At 42.0% G+C, this 15,619-nt stretch overlaps 1 protein-coding gene across 1 annotated transcript in view; it reads left to right on the top strand.

Annotated features, from left to right (window-relative positions):
* SYCP1 (synaptonemal complex protein 1) overlaps positions 1–13,745 on the top strand; it is a 65,716-nt gene extending 51,971 nt beyond the window's left edge. The window contains exons 27-32 of the mRNA XM_050954274.1: positions 596–670; positions 2,274–2,333; positions 2,487–2,666; positions 12,212–12,355; positions 12,765–12,851; positions 12,940–13,745. Coding sequence (XP_050810231.1) covers positions 596–670; positions 2,274–2,333; positions 2,487–2,666; positions 12,212–12,355; positions 12,765–12,851; positions 12,940–13,083 — 690 coding nt within the window. The 3' untranslated portion in view covers positions 13,084–13,745. The remainder of the gene's footprint in view (positions 1–595; positions 671–2,273; positions 2,334–2,486; positions 2,667–12,211; positions 12,356–12,764; positions 12,852–12,939) is intronic.
* Positions 13,746–15,619: the final 1,874 nt, after the last annotated feature.

Raw genomic sequence — 15,619 nt, 5'->3', positions numbered from 1 at the left:
AATAACATGAGATAAACTGCTTGACTTGAACAGTCCTGTTCAAATATTAATAGATACATTTCTCAATAGTACTTGATCTGTTAAAAAAAATAAAAACAACCTCCTAGCCTATCACTGTATTAACTTTTCTGTGCCCCTCCTTTACCTGGCAAAACGCCACTTTGGGGAATATTCTGAGAGCAGTCACCAAGTCATTGAGGAGTCTCTGACAGTGTAGCCTCAGCTCCTCAACTCCCTCAAACCCAGTGAGGGGATTCTTATGGAGATTTCCTTCTTACAGGACTACTTTTTCATACGTATTTCCATGGGAAGGGGTTGGTCTAAGTCTACAGTTTAACTCATTCATGCTGAATATACCTGTTCCTTAGATAGGAAACTCCATTAGTTCAAAACATGCAATTTAACCATAGGCCTGTAAATGGCTGTGTTTGAAGGTACCCACAGTTAATTTTTAGAATTAATTCTGTCGTTAAATTAATTTTAACTTGAACAGTATAATAGTATATAACGGATACATTTATGTGAGTTTTTCAAAGCCATTTTCTTTTTCAATTTAACAGAAAATTATTAACTCTTATCTGTTTGTAATTTTTAGGAAATTGAGCTATCTCATGTGAAAAGTGAACTATTATCCCTTAAGGAGCAGCTTAAAATAGAGATTGAAGAGAAGGTATGTCTTGTGGCATTAAATTTAAAAATTTTTGGCTTAGCCCTATGGCTATATCATTTAGTGCTATGCAGGAAATTTGGGTTGATTCCTCTCTCTCAGGACTTGTGTACACTAAAGAGCCTTTGCTAGTATAGATATTCTGGCAGAGCTATGCCAGAAAAGCTCCCTGTTGGAAACAGGATATGCTGGCAAAAGGAGTCCTGCTGGCATAGCTCTCCCTCAAATAGTATTAACTATGCTGACAAAACCAACCAGGAGTCCATGGCACCTTAAAGACTAACAGATTTATTTGGGCCTATGCTTTTGTGGGTAAAAAACCACTTCTTCAGATGGTGGTTCTTCTTTTACCCACAAAAGCTTAGGCCCAAATAAATATGTTAGTCTTTAAGGTGCCACCAGACTCCTCATTAGTTTTGTGGATACAAACCAACATGGCTACCCCTCTGATACTATGTTGACAAAGCACTCTTCTGTCAGTATAGTTGTGTCTACACTGAGGGTTTTGCCAGCATAGCTATGTCAGGTAGAGGGGTTCACTTTTTTACACTCCTAGCCCACATAGCAATGCTGGTAAAACTTTGTAGTATAGACTAAGCCTCACTCTGCTCTCAAGAGCTTGATGTGCTCTGAAGTCAGTATGCTTAGCTGAATTTAAGTCAAATTCCAATTGACCTGCATGAGTCTAGGATTTCACCTGTGGCCTCTGAAGTAATACAGTTGCAACTCTACAGATGTTTTCTATACAAGAGTACAGGCATATGAAAAATGAAATTATGTTTTGGACCCAGACATTTTAGCCTTTCCTTATCCAGATACAAACTGTTGGAGGAATGTTTGATGGTCTGAATCTTAGCATATGGATTGCTGAGCTTGTACACTACCTTTTATTACAACCTCAAGCACTCTCATGGAATTTGTTGCTAAATGACTCATTCTAGCACAAGACCAGAACTGGCCAAACAATATGCAACAAATAATCTCATGAATTTAGCTTCTTTTTTAGTTCATGAATTATCTACAAAACAGATTGGTAATTTTTATTTATTTGCTCATTATTCGCAGTTGTTCAGTAGATTACTTGTGCAAATAAATTCTCTATTCATGTTGTGTAATTGTCAATGGACTGTTTAACGGGTCTGTTCATGTACCTAAGTGTTTGAAGATTCAAGCCCTTAGTGAATAAAAGGGATCACAAATGTTTGACAGAATATTCATGAATACATTTTTGCTGTATTTACCCGACTCCGAAGAGGACAAAACTCCCTATGTGGCAGAACTCCATAAAAGTAAATGAATGAGAAACAGTCTGAAAAAAAAAATCTTATTGCATAATTCAAAAACAAACACCAATGAAAACTGGGACAGTAAGAGATGTATCCTTTCCCATATATAATTAAGATAAGTTTGTTAATTTTTGCTTCCACTTTTTTAATATCTACTGAAGTCTGAAATTTAATTAAATGCTGCTTGTATATTGTTGTGTTTATAAATGAATGCTGAACATGTGTACTAGTCCATTATTGTACAGAAGATATAATCGTCAGCTAAAATATTTGCAAATAGAGCATTTACTACATCTTACACTACTCTGTTTTTTAAACAGGAAAACCTTGCAAGAGAAGCAAAAGAAAATGCGGTTTCTGAAAAAGAAAAAAAGCATAAGGTGGCTTTTTACTTTGATTTTTAAAAAAGTTATAATTTGTGTTAGCAGGCATGTATACTTAAATTAAGGTTTCATACTAACTGAAAACATTTGCAAGTTGGCATTTATTAATATGTTACTGGTTTTTAATATATTTTCATTTATTATTTTTAGAAAATACAAACATCCTTCATGGAGACTCCTAAAACCAGTTTAAAGCTTGCCTCTGCATCAGTTAATTCAGAAAAAAAATTATCCCAGAATTTCACATCTTTTCGAGAGAACAAGATGGAAAACAAAGAAATGTCTTCTTGGACACCTACTAAAAGTGTCTTGGTCACTCCATCATTAAAGGTCTGTTGCTTATTGGATAGTATATTATTTCCATGTTTTTGTTTTATTTATTTTTTAAAATGTACCTTTCATTTTATTTTAAGGGCCCATGCTGATCTAATTGTCTCCGGATATACTCTTGATTAAGGAAAGCATAGGTTAAAAAAAATTAGAGTATTTTTCATGTGCCTATATTGGGGGATATTTAGGGAAAAATACGTGTTTGAAAAGTGGAACAGGGCTCCAAGATTCTATTCCTGACTCCTGCTAGTTGTGTGATCATGGACAGGTCAGTTCACTCATCTCTGCCTCTCTCTGCCCATCAGTAAAATGGGGCTAGCAAAACCCATTTTACAGGGCTGTGGAACCCATTTTCCACAGTGTGGAAAAGCGCTGTGTGTCCTGCACTGCAGAAATGTTTCTAGTAAATAGCAAAAATAAAGAAATTATTAATTAAAAAATTTGCATGGCTATAATAGCATTACAGTGTTCATGGTTTTTATATAAAATCCATAAAATAGGCTCTTCTTAAAATGTGAGAAACCCACATACAGTTTTTACAGCATTTGAATTAATACAATTCAAATATGTAAATAATTATGGTCAACTTTATGCTGAATAAATCTATAAGAATTTAAAATTGGCAATAAAGTGTATTATTTAGAAAAGAAATCTAAAACTCTATTCTTCTCTTCTGACAAATTTATAATAAATTGAATTTTACCATAATAATAACTAATGAATAATAAACATGAAGGAGAACAAAGTGGCTAAGATGGTAAGTGTTAGTGTACTGTCTTCTGTATAATTCTTTGTTAAATGTGTTAACTATGTATTCATATTGTATACATTATGAGGTAAATCCAGACCCTTCTTCTATGGTCATGGCGTAGTTCTGCAGTACAAAGAGAGAGGCCCAGAGCCCCTCTGCTGTCCACCCCCAGCCTCCCCACCCCAGCCTCAGGTTGCCTGAGAGCTTCCAGCTCCAGAGCATTGGGCAGGTGGAAACTGTGGCCTCCAGCATCCCCAGTGCTGGGTGGCTGGTGGCACGACCTGGAGCACCGGACAGGCAGCATGGCTCCCAGCTCTCCCAACCCCAGAACGCTGGGGCAAGCGGGCAGCACAGCCCCCCAGCCCCAGAGCACCAGTCGAGCGGGCAGGCAGTGTGGCTGCCAGCCCCAGAGTGTCGGGCTGCCAGTGGTGCAGCCACCAGCCCCAGAATATACAGGGGGGTGAGGGCTGACAAGAGTAGGACTGTGAGGGCAAAGATGGACTGGATGGCACCATAGTAAAAACTGAAAAATGTTTCATGACCATTTTATTAGATTTAACTGATGTTTTAAAATCACCCAGAAATTAAAGTTGGCTACTCAAGCCTACTATGAAGCACTACATCTACATCCTTCTTCGTTTCTTGTTGTAATTTTGCACAACTCTTTGGTGTCGTCTTGTGTGTCTGTTACTTCCAGTCCTTCATTATATGCTCGTGACCAGGCAGAAGGTGACTTCATTCAAAATGCAAAATTCTATTCAATGAGGAAAAACAATGCTCAGTTGTAGCTATTGTGACTGGGAGTAGCAAGAGGTGAATTCCTACTACTTTCATCCCAGGAAACATAGCACAGAGATTGGGTCAAACCAGTAGTGATGATAAAGAAGAAGAAGTTGAAGTTAAATCTTCATTCGTTCGTCGTATGATATTCCATTCTGTGTTCAAAATTCTCTAGTCTGTCCTGATCATACAGCAGCCCGATTGCTGGTAGCACCTCACTTACACAACTGTAGGTGTTTTATAAGACAGGTATCTGTAATAGCTACGTCGAGGTTAGTAGAACCCAGAAATCACTATTGTAGATTTGTAAGAATCAAGTCTGTGTACTTTTTCAGCTGGCTTAATAAACACTTCTTGTCCTCTTGATTTAAGGAGTCAATATAAGTGCCTTCATTAGTCAACTTCTGGACTGAAGTCTTTGCTTCTTCCAGTACGTTTTCAATGGATATCTCTCTGATTGATCCAGAAAGGTAGCTTCTATTGCTCAACAAAGATCTACTACTTTTGTAGCATTGTTTAATGCCCCAAGTGGTTTTAACAATAGACTTCTCTAAACTTAGTAACAAAAGTAGTCCACCAGCCTCACTACTTAGATCTGTCCTATCTTGGTAGATACTTTCTAAAGCCAGTAATAATGATTTCAGTCATTTTAAGACAACAGCCAAGGATCGCTCATGAGAAAGCCAGCAGGTTTTTCCAGGTTGGACTAATCTGAACTTCAGTCCCAGTGTATCTTCTATTTGTTTCCAAGATGTTCAGTCCTTTTGGACTCTTGCTGAAAAAAAGAGTATAACAGAGCCATTCAATTTATGGCTTTTTAATGTCTTTTGAAGATTCTGCAGCTTCTATTAGCACTAGCTGGACTAGATGGCCTCTTCAGTGTGTATAGGAGAGATTAGGGTTACACTTTTCTCTGAGTAAAGCTTGTATTCCACTGTGTCTTCCAAAGAAGTTTGTATTTCCATCAAATGCACAAGCATCCATCTGTTTGGGGTCCAATTTACAAGCATTTAACTCTTCTAAGATGTCACAGATGCACCTGATGTGTCTGCTATAACCTGAACATCTAGGATGCATCTACTGGCCTACCACAGACATCAAGATAACATATGCAGTGACTTAATACTTGATGCTTATTTGCACTGGTGCATTCATCAGCTACGTATGCATATTTATTGAATATAGTGAGAGAGTTCTTCACTTTTTCAACTGCTGAGTCTTTCAATGTTGCAGCCCATGTTTCTAGACAGTCAGCTGAGTTTTTTGCAGAAAGATAGCAAGCATTTGCCAGTCTTATTCGGAACCAGTGTCCAGCTTCAGGATTAATAAGTAACAATGCGCTTAACATTGGCCTCCAGTTTGTAGTGTTTGATATCTCTTGCTTAAGTAGAAAGTATGATGCAACAGCCACGTTGGTTCACATAAACTGAGTTGTGTCTCCAAAATTCTTAACAGCCGTATTAAGTACTTCTAAAACTGGGTTTGACAGTGACTGGCTTATAAGGCTTTCTGCATGTTGATGCAGTCCAAAGGCATGCTGTTTTGCAGCCTTTTCATGTAGGTTGTCAGTATTGGCTCTGCTGATCAGTCTGGCAAACCAAGCTCCTCCACTTTTACTATATAAATCCATGATATGCCCACATCTTGAATACTGTGTGCAGTTCTGATCACCCCATTTCAAAAAAGATATATTGGAATTGGAAAAGGCACAGAGAAGGGCAACAAAAATGATTAGGGAGTATGGAACAGATTCCATATGAGGAGAGATTAAAAAGACTTGGAAAAGGGATTTTCAGCTTGGAAAAGGGATGATTAAGAGGGGATATGATAGAGGCCTATAAAATCTTGACAGGTGTGGAGAAAATGAATAAGGAAGTATTATTTACCCTTTCACTTAACACAAAAATCAGAGGTCAACCAATGAAATCAATAGGCAGCAAGTTTAAAATAAACATAAGGAAGTACTTCTTCACACAATGCACAGTCACCTGTGGAACCTTTTGCCAGGGATGTTGTGAAGGCCAAAATTATAACAGGATTAAAAAAAGATCTAGATAAATTCATAGAGGTTAGGTCCATTAATAACTATTAGCCGGGGTGGGCAGGTAAGTAACACCGTGCTCTGTGTCCCTAGCCTCTGTTTGCCAGAAGCTGGGAGTGGATGACAGGGGATGGATCACTCAATGATTCCCTGTTCTATTCATTCCTGCTGAAGCACCTGCCATTGGCCACTGTCGGAAGACAGGTTCTTCGTCAAGGACTGTCTCTATGGTGCTCCCTTTTAGGTGTTTGTGCGCCCCTGCACTTCTAGTAGGAGATTTGCAGTAGCAGTGCCCCGATTGGCTGTGCACGTGCAGCAGCCGTCTCTCACCACTCCGCGCAGCTACCCAGCGTGTTTAGACAACCACCTCCTGTTCTTTCTCTACTGCCATTGGCTTTGGTCAGAACAACAACAGTGCCCTCAAAAACCTTGCTATTCCTTTAGTTCAACCCTTGTAGTTTTATCCTTTCTTTATTTACTGCTTCCTTCATGTTTTCACTATTGGAAAAAAAAAATCTCCCTCTTTTTTTCCCCTCCTTCGGCGGAAATCTGCCTCACAGCCCAGAGGCACTTGGAAGGGACTATTCCTATTCCTTATTTGTGAACAGCCTCTTTGACATGCCTGGTTCTCCAAGTTTTAAACTCTGTCTGACCTGTAGACTGTCAATACCAGTCTCAAATGGTCACTCACAGTGTGTCCATTGTCTGGTAAAGCGAGACATCGCACAGAAGTGCCACCACTTTAAAAAGCTGACAGCAAGGACTAGGAAAGCTAGGGATCTCCAGTTAAAACTTATGATGATGGAGAAATCCCTTTAACCTGCTTCTGATCCTGAGCACAGGACCCCTTCCCGCTATCACTCACCCACAGCAGCATTGGACATGGGATCCTCTTCAAAAACAGCTGTAAAGGGCCCAGTCCCGCAGAAAGCCACAAAAAAGCGGTCTCAATCCTCGCCTCAGTGAGAATCACCTCAGTAAAGGTGATCTGTGACCACCAAATCTGCTCCAGTACTGTCGGCACAGAGAGCTCTGGACCGAGAGGCACTGGGATGGCCCAAGGAGCAGACTAGCTTTAAGACAGGCACACTTAACAAAGTTAAGCCTGCTACCTTGGCACTGAGCAGTGCAATGGTGCCACCTGCTGCACCAATACATTGCAGCAAGTCTACATAACCGGCAGCAATCACAGTGATTTCTAACCAAAGCTTTCCTCTTCTGTTGGCACCGAGCATACCCGTGCTGGAGCAGTTTGTTAGCCAGGCAGACCTCTTCATCACGTCTACTCCTGGAACACCTCTCTTTGGTACTGACGGTACCCCAGCCAGACCAGAGCCAAGCCTTACTAATACACCTGCTCACTCAGCCCCTCCTCTCTCCAGTGAGAAGGAGGAGGAAGTTGGGGCAGGAATGTCTACCTCTCACCATTCCTCTCCCAAACCTGGACCCTCACAACAGCAGGACAGAGCGTGGCAACCTCCGCAATGGGTGCATCCCCCACAGTCCTCCTACTGAACTGGCCATATTGGGACCCATGGGTGTTATACAGAACCCAGAACATGCAGCCCTCCAACCCTTCCAGGTCCAGAACACCAAGATCACAGAGATCACCTTCACCTTCTTCCCCAGCCTCCCCAGAACCTCTCGAGGAGGAAGCAGAAGCAATTGAAGAGTCACCAGACGGCGACACCATCCCACCCACCCACATCTCCTCTTTGTCTCCTGATGAAACAATAATGCCTCCTCCACCCACATCAGGCAATGACTTTAAATCCTTCCAGGAATTATTTAAATAAGTGGCTGACTCCCTCGACATTCCCTTGGCAGAGCTGCAGCAGACACAGCATAAACTGACAGATGTTCTCCGTACATTTCCTATTGCCAAGATTGCACTACCCATCAATGCTGCCATTATGGACCCAGCAAAAACTGTCTGGCAGACACCAGCTACAGCTCCACCTTCTTGAAAAAGATCAGACAGGAAGTACTATGTCCTAGCTAAGGGAGCCAAGTTTTTGTTCACTCACCCTACCCCTAATTCATTGGTGGGGGAGGCGGTTATTCAAAGGGGAAAGCAACATCTGGCTAGGACCACCCCTTATGATAAAGATTGGAATCTCCTAGACCTCTTTGGCAGGTCTTGTTCCTCAGCGACCTTTCAGTTTCACATAGCAGACTATTCTGTGTTACTGGCCAAGTACACACACAACATTTTTGCACAAATTACAACTTTTATTGACCATCTTCCAACAGATAAAAAATAACAATATAAAGCTAACATGACAGAGGGCTCCTTCATTGCCAGAACAACCTTACAGGCTTCCTTGGACTCTGCTGACATGGCAGCCCCCGCTCCATCGCCACATCCATAGTCATGTGGAGGATGTCCTGGCTCCATCTTTTAGGCTTCCCCAAGGAAGTTCAGGCAACAGTAGAAGACTTACCTTTCAAAGGTCAAAAACTGTTTGCGGAAGGCACAGATGCAACTTTACATGCACTCAAGGATTCCCATGCCACATAAAAAACCCTAGGAATATATGCCCCTGAGAACAAAAAGAAACATGGCAGATTTTATACCCAGTGCTTCTCCGTATGCACAACCTCAAAGAGATTATGACCAGCGCTGCAAAGCAATGTCCAATGAGATGCCAACAAGCCCCAGAGCAATCATCGACGTCTCAACCATCCACTTCCAGACAAACATTTTGAAGTGTTGATCGAGGACACGAGAGCCCCACATACTCAACTGCAGGTTTAAGCACTTAAACCTGATTATCAGTGATTTCAGTTCTAATGATCACTTAACAAACCAAGAGACTCTCTATGGAGCTGTAACAGGGTCAGCACCCATCTTTCATGGGCACCCCCTTTTCTTTGGCCAATAATGCCTGCAAACACCGTTCTTTTCATGGAGGGGCACCCATCTCTCATGGATGGCCTCCTTTCTCTTGGTTAGGTGTAAGCCTGCTTTTCTATTTTGGTCTTACATCAGGCTGGTGCCTGCCCTCACAAGCACCTCCCTGGCTGCCAATTCTCTTGGCTGGTCTTTGGCAGCTCAAGTCACACACGCTGTCCCCCCTTCCGGGGTACACAGTCCAAGTTTCTCACCCCTGGTATGGGGCTATAGCTCTAAGGCTTCTTCCTTGAGGCACTGCCTTTTTCAACCACCCAGCTAGGGCCCATCTTGGTAACCTCAGCTGGTGTCCTTTTCAGCAGCCCTCCTAGTCTGAAAGCAGACCAGTACGGCCCATCTTGGTACTCTCTCCTGATCTGGCCAGGTCCTGAGCTCAGTACCCCGGGCTCAGCCTGCCCACACTGACCTTTTCATGGTCCTGCTGCTACTCTATCCAGCCAGCCAGACACCTGGTCTTTGGCAGCCTTCGCTAGGCTCAGATCTTTCTGGAGAGCTCTCTACTTGTCTATTAAACCCTAAGCACTGATCTGTCCACATGACCTCATTGCTTCCAGCCTTGTTTTCCTGGTATCCCCTTGTAGCAGGATGCCGGTGCAAAAGCACCTAATTAGCCCCTGCCCAGTCAGCTCCAATCAAGGGAAGCAGATTGGAGCTAATGGGAAAAGCCTGATGCTGGCCTGAGGATTGGCAACACCTGCTGGCCTGACAAGCTTAGGGCTATAAAGGCTGGGAGGGAGCCAGAAGGCAGTGGGCAGCTAGGGAGAAGTCAATCAGGAAGGGAACTGGAGGCCTCCTAGCTGAAGGCTGACTGACTGTAAAGGAGGTGACTAATCCTGTAAAGCTTGTATATAGACAGACATTGGTGGTGGGATAACCTTAAGTAAATAAAGACACGGGTGTTGCACAACCCTGAAACTTCTCTGAGCCTTATAGGGGGCCCCAAGTGGGCCCCAGGAAGAGGGGCAGGTCATGGACCCTGTTACACCTCTCCATAACAATCCTGCAGGGAACATGGGCCCTCTGATTCCAGTTCCACTTATTATGATTAATCGTTCCTATTTTGCACAACATTTTAATATAATAATTAAAAAACAAATAATTGATACCAAGACCCCTACTCTGTATCCCCTGAACCAGAAGTTGCTAGCACATAGTTAAGCTGGAGTCTTGTCTTTACCACAGAATCTGCTGGTTGCATAGTCTTTGAGATAGTTTGGTCTCCTCAAGAGGCAGCCACACCAGAAGTGACCTATATCTGTCTTCCTGTTAACAAGTCTAGCAAACTCGCTCTCTTTTGAGTCTCTGCCCTCTTGGTGTGGCCTCTAGATGGTTCTCTGTCATTGCATTATGTGATAATTTATGTATTACTGTAGGTTCGCTCTGGGTATTGTGTCTCCTGGTTCACAGATGGCTCTTGTTCTTCAGATCACTTGTCCCTTTGGTATAGTCACCTCATATGACCTTTGTGCCACTGTGCCCCTCTGTGATGAACTGAGAATGTTCTTAATGTTTTCTCTGAATACTGTGTTGGTGCCTCAGTGTCCCCTATGCAGTTCTTAAGTATCTGGGTGGTGGAATAAGGGTGTATGCCTGCTGCAGAGCAAAGGGCCAGTGTGCATAAATGCCTGACACTCTGTCTCCTAGCAACTGATGGCCTGGGCCACTCCCAGAGGTGAAAGTAAGCCAGTACGGTCCGGTATGGCATACCGGCAAGAGCCAATACACCGTGCCAGACCGCACCAGCTTCCACGGTGGGGATTGAAAGGGCTCAGAGCTCCCCGCTGCTGCGAGCAGCCCAGAGCCCTTTGAATGCCGCACGCGGCTCCGTTGGCTGGAGTTGGGGCCCGGATTTAAAGGGCTCAGAGCTCCCTGCAGCTGCGGGCAGCCCAGAGCCCTTTGAATTCCAGCCGCAGCTCTGGCGGGTGGGTTGGGGTCTGGATTTAAAGGGCTCAGAGCTCCCTGCTGCTGCGGGCAGCCCAGAGCCCTTTAAATCCTGCCTGCGGCTCTGGCGGACAGGCTGGGGCCGGGATTTAAAGGGCTCAGGGCTCCCCACAGCGGCAGGAGCTCTGGGCCCTTTAAATCCCGGCCTCAGCCCGGCAAAGCTCGGGGTTCTCCGCGGTGTCCGGAGCCCCAGGCCCTTTAATTTGCCCCTGAGCCCCGGGGGCTCCCAGACACCTTTTCAGCTGGGAGCCCCTGATTGATTTAAAGGCCCGGGGCCTTTAAATCTTGAGAGGCACCGCCTCTTCCGGTTGAGGCCACGCTTCCCTCAGGACTCCAGGAGTACCGGTAAGTCCCGTAAATTACTTTCACCCCAGCCCCTCCCCTGCAAAGGTGCCAACTTAAGGTGTTGGAGACAAAGAAATCAGATGGCCTGCTGGCTCGGAAAGAGACAAAGGCCAGAAAGGAGGGGTTGGAGGGGGTTTTCAGTCTGGAGCTGGCTGGAGACGAGGAGTGAAGTGCAGACATGGGTGTCTGGCTCACTGCCCCCCAAAATGGACCCGGCTGAGGGGTCCGGTTCTCTGTACCTACAAGCTCTGTTTTAGACTGTCTTCCTGTCATCAAATAAACCTCTGTTTTACTGGCTGGCTGAGAGTCATGTCTGACCGCGAAGTGGGTGTGCAGGACCCTGTGGCTTCCCCAGGACCCCGCCTGGACGGACTCGCTGTGGGAAGCGCACGGAAGGACATATGCTGAATGCTCCAAGGAGAGACCCAGGAGGTGAAGCCATGTGAGCTTCTTGCCCTGGAGACAGTCTGCTCCAAGAGAGAGGAGGCTCCCCAAAGTCCTGCCTGGCTTGGTGGGGAGCAGTTCCAGAGCATCGCCCGGGGACTCTGTGACACCCTGACAACTCCTTTAGTCCACTCTGTCTCGCTAATGTCTGTGTCCTTACAGGAGTACCTGTTATGGAGGAGAGACCAGGAAAACATGGGCCCTCTGACTCCAGTTCCACAAATCATGTTACAACTCAGACTCTGTACTCTGCTCTGGATTTGGTTCTCCATTTATGAAATTAGTGTAACAACATAATCTTAAATATTTTGGGTTTTTTTCTCCCCCAGACATATACTGTGAAGACTCCTCCAAAATATAAATTGCAAAGAGAAAGCATGAATCCACTTTCAGAAGAAGACATGAAGAAAAAAAGAAAAGTGCTTTTAGAGCTGGATACTCACTCAGATAGCTCAGAACACAATGACCTCCTGGTAAAAATTTCAGAATGAATAGCGTCTATCACTGTTTATTCTGTGTACACTCTTTGCTGTATCTCAGAATGTGTGCCTGCCATTCAGGATATCATATACTGTACAAAATAAAAATATGTATGCGTATGTATATTTAAGAAGTAACTCAGATTGTTAGTTTATGTGTACATAATAACTCTAGAACGTGATCAGGGCATGTCTACAGAAACATTATATATTCAGTTAATCATTGCAATTGCACTAAATTCTAATATCTCTGGCATTTGACTGAATGTTGTTGAATTCATCAAGATGTATAGTAGTTTTTGAACATTCTTTTTTCATGGTTGAATGTTAATAAATATAGTAACATAGAAAACATATATAGTTTATTATGTCTTTGATTATGCAACTTTCTTTTTAATTTAAGAGCATAGTCTCAGAGGAAGAAATGTTTAAAAAGCTGTACAAAAATTGTCCTCAAGCTTCTCGCTTATGTGTCATGACACCAAAAAAGGTATCTTCTTAACTTTACTTCAGATCAAACTACATACTTGAAAGATTTGGTTACAAAAATAAATTGATAGTTTTATTTTTGTTCTTAGATATCAACTCCGTCAACCATAAAATCTACTGGTGCTGCACTGAAACTTACAGCTATGAGAAAGATGCGAGAGACTGGATGGACTGCAGTTTCTAAAATGGACAGGAAAAAAAAAATAAAAGAAGCTGAAAAACTCTTTGCCTAAAATTAAAACTGAGCAATCAGTTAGGAATTTTCTATTAATATAAAATCTTTTCCAGTAGAATTTATTAATCCTACACAGTTAGCACTTGCAGCATATTACTGGTTTAGGGCTAGATCCTGGAAGTGCTATATTTGTGGAACTCCTGTTGATTTCATTGTGGTTACTTTGTTCCAACACAACCTCGTCCTCTGGAGGACTCTTCACATTGGGTTTACACCATCATAAAACAACATAAACCTGGGAATAAATTTGGCCCATTTATGTTTTGAAAATTGATAGGAAAAATAATGTATAGTGTGTTAAAATGGAAAAATATGTTGCAAAATTGTTTAGTCATTTAAAATCAGTTTTTGTTCTTTTAAAGTTTACTGTCACTTTTGCAGTATTTTATCCATAAGAGTATTGTTTTATTTTTATTGAGATTGTTGAACTACATTCATTTAAGTGAATACTTATATTTGAATTCACTTCTTCTTTTTTGTTCTTTTGATGTATTCTTTACAAATATTCTTTTAAAGTAGTTGGTTGAGGCATTAGCCTGGTTTTCAGTTTGTAACAGTATTGAAACATTGAAACAGTGTTGAACTTCTAACAATATTGATTCAAATCTTATTTCTTTTGCTTTTTAGGAATCTAGTTTTATAATAAATGCCATATGTAAACTTGTTCTTTCAGATTACTGAAAACACACTTTCCAAATGTCATTAAACAGTTAATCTAAAAATAGTTTGAGAAAGTGTTAGGCTAAATAACAAGGAGTCCAGTGGCACCTTAAAGACTAACAGATTTATTTGGGCATAAGCTTTTGTGGGTAAAAAACCTCACTTCTTCAGATGCATGGAGTGAAAATTACAGATGTAGGCATTGTATAATGACACATGAAGAGAAGGGAGTTACCTCACAAGTGGAGAACCAGTGCTGACAGGGCCAATTCAATCAGGGTGGATGTAGTCCACTCCCAATAATAGATGAGGAGGTGCCAGTTCCAGGAGAGGCACCTTCTGGCTAAATGCTTACTATAAAATGATGAGCTCATCAGTAGTCAAGTTAGCACTAAACAAGTCTTAAAGCAAAAATGTTGTTCATATTCAGGTAGCAGAGAATTATCCTAATTTGATCTCTGAATGTAAATAGATCCACAAATATCAAGCAAAATAAAAATCTTTGGATGAAACCTTGGCCCCATAGAAGTTAATTGCAAAAATCCCATTGATTTCACTGGCACCAGAATTTCACTCATGTCTAGAAATTATTATTATTAGTTTTTGTTTGTTTGTATTAGCATAGCACTTATGATCATTAGTCATGAACTGGGACTCCATTGTGCCAGGCAGTGTGCAATCACGGAACAAAAAGATGGTCCCTGCTCCAAATAGTTTATAATCTAAGTATAAGACAAGAAATAGATGGAGAAAAGCAAACAAACAGAGGAGTAGTACATGGTCAGCATGATAGATGGTGGTCTCAGCACATCAGCAACCTAATTGTTGTCAGTTTTTTGTATTGCTTGTTTGCGATTTTTGGTTTTTTTTGTATTGCCTAAAAAAGGAGTCTAAGGAAGGCTTGAAAAGATAATTCAATAGTTTGTGGATGTTTATGGGGAGCTCCCCACTCCCCAACTGAGGAGCAGAATGGGAGAAAGCATAGAGGTGCTTGTTTGAAAATTTAACAAGTGGGTTATGGAGGCTGGTATCATAGGTTGATCAGAGGCGGGAACCAACATATCAGTAGTGGATGAGAGATAAGTACATAAGAATCGCTATACTGGGTTACACCAATGGTCCATTTTAGCTCTGTCTTCTGACAGTGCCTAGTGCCAGATGTTTCAGACATAGTGAACAAGGCAGAGCAGTTTATTGAGTGATCCATCCCCTGTTGTCCAGTCCTAGCTTCTAGCAACTAAAGGTTTAGGGACACCTAGAGCATGGGGCTGAGTTCCTGAACATCTTGGTTAATAACCATTGATGGACCTATCCCCCATGAATTTATCTAATTCTTTTTTGAACCCAGCTATACTTTTGGCCTTCACAGAATTCCTTGGTAATAAGTTCCACAGATTAACTGTGCATGTATGAAGAAGTACTTCCTTATGTTTTTTTTTTAAATCTGTGGCCTGGTTCTTGTGTTGACCCTTGAGTCTTGTGTTATGCGAAGAGGTAAATAACACTTCCTTATTCACTTTCTGCACACCATTCCTGATTTTATAGACTTCTATCATATCCGCCCTTAGTCATCTCTTTTACAAGCTGAACAGTCCCAGTCTTTTGAATTTCTTCTCAGATGGAAGCTGTTCCATACCCCTAATCATTTTTGTTGTCCTTCTTTGTATTTTTCCCAATTCTAATATATCTTCTTTGTGATGGGATGACCAGAATTGCATGCAGTATTTAAGGTATTGGTGTACCATGAATTGATAAAGTGGCATTATGATATTTTCTGTCTTACTATCTATCCCTTTCCTAATGATTCCTAACATTGTTAGCTTTTTTGACTGCTGCTGCTGCACATCAAGCAAATGGCTTCAGAAAACTATCTG

Source organism: Gopherus flavomarginatus, chromosome 5 (genome assembly GCF_025201925.1).
Source record: "Gopherus flavomarginatus isolate rGopFla2 chromosome 5, rGopFla2.mat.asm, whole genome shotgun sequence".
Lineage (NCBI taxonomy): Eukaryota > Metazoa > Chordata > Testudines > Testudinidae > Gopherus > Gopherus flavomarginatus.
This window is presented reverse-complemented; position numbering and strand designations above follow the sequence as displayed.